General features: G+C 44.3%; 1 protein-coding gene across 1 annotated transcript in view; it reads right to left on the bottom strand.

Annotated features, from left to right (window-relative positions):
- The window catches only part of LOC111952862 (uncharacterized), a 12549-nt gene extending 1518 nt beyond the window's left edge, over positions 1 to 11031 (bottom strand). Inside the window, 9 exon segments of the mRNA XM_070435047.1 lie at positions 368 to 500; positions 756 to 918; positions 1120 to 1294; positions 3986 to 4902; positions 4905 to 6744; positions 6987 to 7107; positions 9659 to 9764; positions 10084 to 10236; positions 10638 to 11031. Coding sequence (XP_070291148.1) covers positions 368 to 500; positions 756 to 918; positions 1120 to 1294; positions 3986 to 4902; positions 4905 to 6744; positions 6987 to 7107; positions 9659 to 9764; positions 10084 to 10236; positions 10638 to 10705 — 3676 coding nt within the window. The 5' untranslated portion in view covers positions 10706 to 11031.
- Between the last annotated feature and the right edge of the window lie 6 nt (positions 11032 to 11037).

Genomic DNA, 11037 nt, shown 5'->3' with positions numbered 1-11037 from the left:
GCCTCTAGCACTGAGATGCAGTGTCTTAGACCGCTGTGATACAGCCTGGAATCGAACCAGGGTCTGTAGTGACGCCTCTGGCACTGAGATGCAGTGTCTTAGACCGCTGCGCCACTCGGGAGCCACATAACATAGAAGTACAACCAGGCTACATGAGATGTTTTCCTCATCTCCCTTTCTCCATCTTCACTGACCGTTACAAACTACACCAGTGAAAGGAAATGACTGAAAGTCATCCTCAATATCGACTTGTTTTTTTAGCCTGTATTTTCAGACGAGCAACAAAAAAAAAAATTAAACGAAGGACAGGAGGATAAGTCACTTTAGACTACTGAGATGGATCTCAAATAAAAGAACGGTCACTCACCAATGGCGTCCACCATGACGGCCTCACGCGTGTAGGCCTCCACAGGGATGACGTTCTGGAAGCAGTGCAGAGAGATCACCCCCTGCTCGGCCTTCCAAACCTGGAGGATGTGCTGCACCTTGGAGCACAGTTTCTGTCCCCCAAAAATAGGAGGAACGATACGGACGTTAACGTATTGATGTGGACCACATCCCATTTCACATGACTTTACACTTGGCCATTTATATTACATTTGAACGTTGGTAGCCATTGTTGTTTTGTCACTGCACCAATACTGTCTTTTACAATACAGCCAACCGACTGGAAAAACCACATAGACCTAGAACAAGAGAAAAACAACAGAAACGCCTACGAAAGTTCAAATGTAGTTAAAGAAAGTGACTCCAACCTTAGAAGTCTTATCTCCTCGGTGGTAGTCTAGAGCCTCGTACAGATGACTGTAGGGTCGGGAGCGCTTGCCCTTGCCCACGTAGAATATAGCACTGATGAAAGTCTGAAAACAATCCATAGGGCTCATGGAATGACTCCGATACGGTAGGTTCTTTGTTACTCTGATGCAGGAAAAGGMCCGGAAGAGGAACATAGATAATGAAACGACGTTGTTTAAAAATGACGCAGGCTCAATATCAAATCCGCCTATTTGCAATGAAATGCACCCCATTGGAGGAGAAGGTGCAGGGTGATTCTCTGGTGAGAGGATGCAAGGAAAGATTCATTTTAGGCATTGGAAAAGCCAAACGATTACAACTGACCTGGGGTCCAGTAGCAGGTAGTTGAAGCTGGACTTGATGACGCCCTCACGCCACTTCCTGTTCTGGTCTGGTTGGTCAAACTGCTGGCACAGCGCCAGCTCGTCTTCCTGGCAGTCGGGCAGCACCAACGTCCGCAGGGCTACACACAGCTCTGGACTGTGTCCCTGCACAGGACCTAAAAACACACATAGCTCAGTCAGTCAACACAGCAGAAAAGAGTAGCATTTTCATAAGTACTAATAGTTAATTGGATAATCTTTCAAAAGGTTACTAACCCAGGGATGTAGTGGTGAAAAATCAAAAGGTGGGTAAACACTGAACACCTGACTGGGTGTGAGTAACCATCCACTTTATGCTAACAACTAACTTGCACCAAGTCTGGAATCAACAGGACCCTTAACATCTTCTACCCTCAATCCACAAGACTGATAAATAGTTTACCAAATAGCTACCTGGACTATCTGCATTGACCCACTCACTTTTTTGAGTCAGCACATACGCTGCTGTTACTGTTGATTATCCATCCCATTGACTAGTCACGTTATCCCTACCTACAGTATATACACTACATCACTAAAAGTATGTGGACACCTGCTTGTCAAACATGTCATTCCAAAATGATGGCCATTAATATGGAGTGGGCCCCCACGTTTACTGCTATAACAGCCTCCACTCTTCTGGGAAGGCTTTCCACTAGACGTTGGAACATTGTTGTGGGGGACTTGCTTCCATTCAGCCACGAGTATTACTGAGGTCGGGCAATGATTTTGGGGCGATTAGGCCTGGCTCGCAGTRGGCGTTCCAATTCATCCCAAATGTATTCAAATGGGGTTGAGGTCAGGGCTCTGTGCGGGCCAGTGAAGTTCTTCCACACCGATCTCGACAAACAATTTCTGTATGGACCTCTCTTTGTGCACYGGGGCATTGTCATGCTAAAACAGGAAAGGGCCTTTCCCAAACTGTTGCCACTGAGTTGGAAGCACAGAACCGTCTAGAATGTCATTGTATGCTGTAGGCGTTAAGATTTCCATTCACTGGAACTAAGGGGCCTAGCCGAACCATGAAAAACAGCCCCAGACCATTATTCCTCCTCCACCAAACTTTACAGTTGACACTGTGCATTGGGGCAGGTAGCGTTCTCCTGGCAACCGCCAAATAGATTAGTCCGTCGGACTGCCAGATGGTGAAGCGTGATTCATCACTCCAGAGAACTCGTTTCCACTGCTCCAGAGTCCAATGGCCGTGAGCTTTACATCACTCCAGCCAACGCTTGGCATGGCGCATTGGGGATCTTAGGCTTGTATGCGGCTGCAAGGCCACGGAAACCCATTTCATGAAGCTCCCAACAAATAGTTATTGTGCTAACATTACTTCCAGAGGCAGTTTGGAACTCGGTAGTGAGTTTTGCAACCGAGGACAGACGATTTTTACACGCTACACGCTTCAGCACTCGGCGGTCCCATTCTGTGAGCTTGTGTGGCCTACCACTTCACGGCTGAGCCGTTGTTGCTCCTAGACGTTTCCACTTCACAATAACAGCACTTACAGTTGACCGGGGCAGCTCCAGCAGGGCAGAAATTTGACAAACTGACTTGTTGGAAAGGTGGCATCTTATGATGGTGCTATGTTGAAAGTCACTGAGCTCTTCAGTAAGGCCATTCTACTGCCAATGTTAGWRTATGGAGATTGCATGGCTGTGTGCTCGATTTTATTCACCTGTCAGCAACAGGTATGGCTTAAATAYCCAAATCCACTAATTTGAAGGGGTGTCCACATACTTTTGTATATATAGTGCATCTACCTCAATTACCTCGTACCCCTGCACATGGACTCAGTACTGGTACCCCATGTATATAACCATGTTATTACCTGGTACTCTTGTGTATTTAGCCACGTTATTACCTGGTACTCTGTGTATTTAGCCACGTTATTACCTGGTACTCTGTGTATTTAGCCACGTTATTACCTGGTACTCTGTGATATAAAACCACCGTTTTTCCTGGCACTCTGGTATATATAACCATGTTATTACCTGGCACTCCTGTTGTATATAACCAGTTATTTTCCTGGCACTCTGTGTATATAACCATGTTATTACCTGGCACTCTGTGTAATAACCATGTTATTACCTGGCACTTGTGTATATAACCATGTTATTACCTGGCACTCTGTGTATATAACCATGTTATCGTTAATCATTGTGTATTTATTATTACGTGTTATTACTTTTCAATTCTATCTCGCTCTGCATTGTTGGGAAGAGCCCATAAGTAAGCATTTCACTGTTAAGGCGTCCTCATGCTTCCCACTCAAAACAGTTCGTGGTCTTCGCCTAGTTTTTTTTCTTCCGGTGGTTCGTGTACACAAACATTTTTCTTGAGGTGCGCCAAATTGGGTAGCTGAAGWCTATAGGCCCTTCGTCTGCGTTTGGTCAACAGTAGAGATTTTTGTTGTCATTCAATGAAGGAGGAATCATTTTATTAGCAATTTTTTTTCACTTGAGAAATACTGAACCAAACATATTTGTCAGGTGTAAAATTGCGAGACTAAGATCTCAACAAAAACGTCAAAATTAATGACAGAATTCTTGAGTTATCTTAGATTCTGACTATTTTGAGGAAGTGTATACCGGCTACGGCGTCTCAAAATGGACAAACAGTACTATTGCCGTTTTCTTCTTGTTTTTCAAGTGAAGGTCTTTTAAGGGAGTATGCGAACACACTCGTTTGGTTCGTCTACATGTGACGAATTAAATGTTATTTGCATAATCAACAGTGTTTACCCCCTCATTTACATCTCTGATCTAACCTTAATGACGTCATCATGACATTTGATTGAGAGTTAACACAACTGAAAGGAACATTACCTTGGGGTTGGTCCGACAGTTGTTGTTGAGTAGCCGGCTCCAGCAACAGCCGCCTTAGCCTCTGCATGTACACTGGCCGGGTGCGGTTACTTATGGGTCCCGGACTCTCTCCCATCTCCACAAGCCTGCGTCTCAGCTCCTTGTCCGTCAGGCCTTTGGTCTCTGACAACTCCTGAGCCACCACGGGCTCCTGGTTCTCCTTCCCTTTGACCACCGTTCCTCCACCGCCCTGCAGGGAGCGCCAGTCGTACAGCACTGTGTCCTCGCTGCTGGACGTGCTCATGCTGGAGCTGAGTGAGGTGTTGGCCGCKGGTGGGACGTGGGTCTCAATCAGTTCGTGACCCTGCTCCGTGTCCGTGTAGAGGTACTCCACCGGTTCCTCCAGGTCTGGTATTAGAGGACGTCCGCCTGGGGTGTAGGAGAGGCTGGCCAGCCGCTGGGGTTTGTGGAAGCGGGAGAGTCGGCTCATGCTGTAGCGTGGGGTAGTGCCCGGGGTCGAGGGGGGCCGATCTCTTTTTGGAGAGAAGTAACTGGAGCTGGATGATGATGGAGTCTGAGAACTTGACAAGGATGAGCTTGAGTCCTCTGTGGTCCAGGATTCCTCCACTCTTGGCCCAAAGCTACCAACTGTCCCATCCTTGGTCACTGCATCACTGGAGCTGGACAAATCGTCGGTTAGAAATTCACCACCGTCAAGAACATCTTTTCTCAGGTTAGTGGGTAAAGTCTCTTTGTGAGGATTTTTTAAAAAGTAACGATCCAGTAAAGAGAATTTGTCAGCTAAACTTGGAGTTATGATGACTGCGTCGGCCATGGTTTTAGAGATGAGGGTGTCCGCTTGGCTGGCACTAACACAAGAACCCTGACCTCTGTCGTCCTTAGCGATGATGAGGGTGTCCGCTTGGCTGGCACTAACACNGCGATGATGAGGGTGTCCGCTTGGCTGGCACTAACACAAGAACCCTGACCTCTGTCGTCCTTAGCGATGATGAGGGTGTCCGCTTGGCTGGCACTGACACAAGAACCCTGACCTCTGTCGTCCTTAGCGATGATGAGGGTGTCCGCTTGGCTGGCACTGACATATGACCCTTGACCTCTGTCGTCCTTAGCGATGATGAGGGTGTCCGCTTGGCTGGCACTGACATATGACCCTTGACCTCTGTCAGCTCTGAGAGTGCTAGATTGAGGCTCTTGGCTCTCATAGATGACAAATGAGTCCCCGGAAGTACTACCTGTCCTGTTTCCAGAAAAGACTGGGGTGCGACTACGACCGCATGGCGTGTCGTAAAAGACGTTGTCGCTGCCTTGCGACTTGATGTTTTGGCGGCGTGTGCGTGTCGGCGTAGGCAAGGTCTGCTCAAACAGCGAGGAGGTGGAGAGGAGGCTCTCGGGGGTCTTGCTGCTAATTACCGAGCAACGACTCAGCCGCGAGTGCGTCCTACCAGTGACAAAGGGACTTGGGGTCAGAGGCAGGTCCTCCTCCAATGCTTGAGTAGAACCAGGTCTGGGAGTGCATTCAGTCGGCCTGGGAGTGCATTCAGTCGGTCTGGGAGTGCATTCAGTCGGCCTGGGAGTGCATTCAGTCGGCCTGGGAGTGCATTCAGTCGGTCTTGTTGACAACTCTTCACCATTACCCGCTAAGACAGCATCTGGAAATATCTCTTCACAACCTGGACCTTTGGTTGGAGATATTTTGTCAGTCAATGTAAGGTTATCTACCATGCCTGGTAGTTCTACCATGGCTGGTTTTGACCTCTTTGAGCTGTTGGGAGTTTCATCAGTATCTACATTGTTAGTGTTCATTGGATTTTGTGTGTGTTTGTCGTCTTCCACACCTCTGCTTCTCACTTTACGCTCCTCGTCAGAGGGTGAGACCCGCCTGGGGGACGCCTCCAGGGTCGTAATGTAATGGTCACTATCACAGCTGCTGTACCTACTGGCTCCGCTGCTACTGCTGCTGCTAGCAGAGACACATAACGCTCGTTCAGGGACCTTCACTTCTTCTACCTGGTTCTCAACCACTTCTCCGTTCTCTTCCTCAAATGGGAAGTGTCCAACAACTGTTTTTTCCATGTCAATCTCAGTGCACTCATTATTATCCTTGGAGAATACAAACACATGTTCAGGGGACGTGACGTCGATCCCCTGGTGATGTAGGACGGTGGCCATGCGCTCTGGATCCAGGAACTCAGAGTATTCAGAGAAGTCGAGAGTACAGTCTTTAGAGTAGGCAATACCCTGACCCGCTGGCTCCTGCCTCAGAGATTCTGAACTAAAAACAGGGAAGTATTCGTCCACTTCCTCTCTGAAGCTCACACTCTTGCGGCTCGTGCGTCGTGAAAAGCAAGGCGGGAGGAGGTCCAACTGAGGAGAGAGTCTGTTCCCATTTACAGGCAGATGCAGCGCACTGCAGTCAGTGAGTGGTACGTCCTCCTGAAGTACAGGAAGTGCGGCTCTAGGACCTGCGACGGACATACGAGTGCTGGATAACATTGATGGAGGCTCCCAGTCAGAGTCCATGTCCCACTCATTGGTGTGGCGCACCTGAGGGTTAGATTTATAATCAGACGCCCCTGAATGGGATCCTCCTCTCCAACTGTGCCTGTTGCTAATAGCAGACAATTCAAAGAATGAGGTCTGACGCGTGCTACTCAGTGGACCCTCCACAAAGTCACTCAGCAAGGACATGCTGTGAGAGATAACACTACAGTCTTCGGAGTCAGTGTAGCTTGACGCGTCACCTTGGCCATTGTAAACAGCTGCAGGAAATAGAAAGGACAAAGTAATTAGAGTCTTAGAAAATCAGACAATTATAATAACATATGACATTTTTCATATGCTTTTATCCAACACATCTTACAACAGTCAGTCTGTGACCCAAGGGAATTGAACCCGTGACCTGGGCGTCACTAGCGCCTTACTCTTACCAATCAAGCCACACAGTGACACGTCACAGAGTTTGTAATGTGAAGCAGCACAAATGGTCAAAACAATGTCTTACAGTATTGGAATTGAGGCAGATCTTCCTCTGTGTCCGAGGACTGAGACTGGTGCTCCTGAAGGAGGTGGGCACATTTGTGGTTCTCCTGTTGTTGTGCCAGATCACCTGGTTTGTTCCCTTCCTGACGAGAGCAATGAGACAACATAAGGAGTAGGTGAGGCTGATTGCCATACTGTAAATGGGGTTATGAAGAAGGAAAACGTGGTGATTGTTTCAAAATCTGGACGGGGGAAAAAGTAGATATTGTCCAGTGTTTAATTTTCTGGTAACATAGTGAGACTCAGATTTTTATAAAAAAAATTATGATGCAAAGTTTGGTAACAGAATGACGGCACAAACTGTTATTCTGTTACAAACTTTGCATCTGCACTGTTCTTCAAGTAAATGTGTTTTTGCAAATGTTCAGTGGAAATTGGTAAAAGTAGTAATTTTTTCATAGAGTTGTATGGTTTGTTTAAAACTTCTAGTTCCTCCCAATCCCGGATCCGGGAGCACCCCCCACAGTAAAAAAGCTGACTAGCATAGCCTAGCATAGCGTCACAAGTAAATACAAGCATCTAAATATCATTAAATCACAAGTCCAAGACACCAGATGAAAGATACAGATTTTGTGAATCCAGCCATCATTTCTGATTTTTAAAATGTTTTACAGGGAAGACACAATATGTAAATCTATTAGCTAACCACGATAGCAAAAGAACCACTTTTTTTCTCCACCATTTTTTTCCTGCATCAGTAGCTATCACTAATTCGACTAAATAAAGATATATATAGCCACTAACCAAGAAACAACTTCATAAGATGACAGTCTGATAACATATTCATGGTATAGGATAGTTTTTTTTAGAAAAATGTGCATATTTCAGGTATAAATCACATTTCTACATTGCAGCTGCAATCTGAAATAGCGTTGGAGGCAGACGGAATAATTACAGAGACCGACGTCAATTACCAAAATACTCATCCTAAAACATTTCTGAAAAATACACAGCATACAGCAATCGAAAGACACAGATCTTGTGAATCCAGACAATGTTTCAGATTTTCTAAGTGTTTTACAGCGAAAACACAATATATCGTTATATTAGCAATACCACATGAGCTAACATCACCCAGCACTGAATCAAGCCAAAAGGGTCGATAACGTTATCGCCACCAAAAATTATTAATTTTTTCACTAACCTTCTCAGAATTCTTCAGATGACAGTCCTGTAACATCATATTACACAATGCATATAGCTTTTGTTCGAAAATGTGCATATTTAGCAGCATAAATCGTGGTTATACAATGTAATCTGTAAAAACATTGCATGCATTCTGGCCGGCGCCATCTTGGAGAAGCGCCTATTATAATAAAAAAACTATTCATAAACTTGACTAAAAAATATAAGTTGGACACCAATTGAAAGATAAATTAGTTCTTAATGCAATCGCTGTGTTAGATTTTTAAAATTAACGTTACTAGACATATAGTGTGCGTTGCGCCAGACCAGTGCCTGCAAACATGGTGATCAAACACTATTACATTTTTCCACATAAATACGGAATAACATCATAAATAGTTCTTACTTTTGGACGAGCTTCCATCAGTATCTTGGGCAAAGTGTCCTTTCTCCAAAAGAATCGTTGCTTGTTTGTAAAACGACCTCCTCAACTTCGAAACTAGCAGCTAACGATAGCTACACGGCACACACATGTCCAAATCCTCAAACGCAATACCTAAGGAAATTCAGAAAAATAGCAATATACTCGCATAAACTGATATAAATCGATTTCAAATAACTTATTTATGATGTTTCTAACACCTATAACGAATTAAAWCACAGACGMATATATCTTTGYTCAATAAAGAGTGCTTTTGAGCATGCAATTCTGATGTCCCTTCTGCGTCCTGGCGAGCGGTCGAAAGGAAGGGACACGTCACTCCATCCCCTTTTATAAACTCTGACAAACACGTAGAGAGCCCATTCCACTTCTCATTGGTTACTGACATCCAGGGGAAGGCGGGTGCAGTTCATTTCCAGCCATAGGATATACACAGACTTTTAAACTGAACCCAGATCAGAGGCTACTTTTCAGACCTCCGCAAGTCATGTCAGGAATTTCGCTGTAGATGGAGTTCTGGTTCACCCACAGACATAATTCAAACGGTTTTAGAAACTAGAGATTGTTTTCTATCCAATAGTAATAATAATATGCATATTGTACGAGCAAGAATTGAGTACGAGGCAGTTTAATTTGGAGATGCAAAAAAAGAGGAAGTGCTAACAGCGCCCCCTATTGACAAAAGGTTTTAACTTTGCAATCATTGTTTTTTTGTTGTTGTTTTTTTTACATACATTTTAAAGTGAAAAATCTCACTATGTTATCATGGAATTGCCCTGTAATAATGACCACCACACCAGAACAACTCAAAGTAGGCTAGAGAGAGACAGAGAGACAGAGAGAAAGAGAGAGAGACAGAGTTGATTCATGTTGTTTTACAGAACACTGTACAGAAGAACATAGTTAATATGTAAATGTAACCCTCCTTTGCTCCTCCTGCATTCTTACAGCATTGTGACTACTTACAAGTCTTACAGTAACGTAACTCATACCTACTGTAGTCTACATTTTAAACATAAGTGCAATAAAAGCTGAGTGAAATCAGACCCAAATGTAACCTCTCCCACCTGATCCTTTAAGTTTGCGTTCCCTCCATTCTTTAACAGCAGTTTGAGATTCTGACAGCAACCCCATACTGCAGCTACGTGCAGGGGTGTCAAGCCATCCGAAGACCTGGATGGGAAAAAAAGCTCATTTGATGCAAAGCTTTGCTGCATGCATGTTTATGACATGTTATAAGCATGTAATGGAGTCGACAGACATGTCAGCTCTGATTCTAGCTCACAAGCATTTCACACTACACCCGCAATAACATKTGCTAAATATGTGACCACTAAAATTAGATTTGATTTATATTATAGCCATGTCGCAAGATGTACGGAATGTCTAGCTATACAACATAATGGCAAGCAACATGTTCTGCACATTGAAAAACAGTAGATAAGGTTGTTTTACAGTAGAGCCTATTTAGTTGAATTTAGGTCTACAGTACCTGATGTTGGGGTCTGCCCCATGTTGTAGAATTAACTTCAGGCAGCGTATACTTTTCTCAGTCTCTTTGCCAACTGCCAAATGCACAGCAGCAACACCTTTGCTTCCGACAAGATTTGGATTTGCTCCTTGTGCGAGAAGAATCTGCACGGATCTAAAATAATGTTCAGAAAATAGTAATGTTATTGTTTTGTCACAGGTAGTGTTAAAATTGCATGTATGTAAATGTATTAAAATTGGTATAAACCTTATAGACAACAAGGTTAAAGTTAAATAGCATAGAACTAAATAGTTAACTAGCCCTGTTGTTATCTAGCCAACTATAAATAGTTACGTTAGATAGTTAACGTTACGTTCTGTACAGTAGCACATGTTATCCCTTGCATCTGTGGTAACGTTAGCCTAGTAACTCTGGCCCTTCTCATAACTCCAATGATACATGCTTGCTATAGCTGTAAATTATGAAGCTACTAGCTAGTAACGTTAAAGTAGCACAGATGGATACTCTTTGGTAGTAACGTTAGCCAGTTAGGTAAAGAGATGACAGCACATCACCTTGGTTCTCCATCATTCACAGCTTTGCACAGCTGTGTTACCAGACTGGTCTTGCTTCGATGCTGCATGACTAGCGTACTTTTGCAATATTTCGTCTGGTCATCAAAGCTATTACGTTAGCTACCGAACTAAAAGCATGCAATCGAAGTTCTCGTGCACGTCGGATTCAATATAATTGAGATTGATCGGCTTCGTATATTTATTTATGTTTTGCAAATTTGATAAACACAAATACACATTTCATCTTAGATTTCCTTTCTTGGTTTCCTGTTGTGAAGTTCCCTCCAAGTTCATAAACCCCGCCTACTTCGTATTGTTCTTGTCCGTTTCCGGCAGACGAGATGCAGTATTACGTATCGCTGCCTTTCTCAGGTCGGAGTGCGAATTACACATTTAAATA

Source organism: Salvelinus sp. IW2-2015, linkage group LG26 (assembly GCF_002910315.2).
Source record: "Salvelinus sp. IW2-2015 linkage group LG26, ASM291031v2, whole genome shotgun sequence".
In the NCBI taxonomy this organism is placed as follows: Eukaryota; Metazoa; Chordata; class Actinopteri; order Salmoniformes; family Salmonidae; genus Salvelinus; species Salvelinus sp. IW2-2015.
The sequence above is the reverse complement of the archived record's forward strand: the minus strand, read 5'-3'. Positions and strand labels throughout refer to the sequence as shown.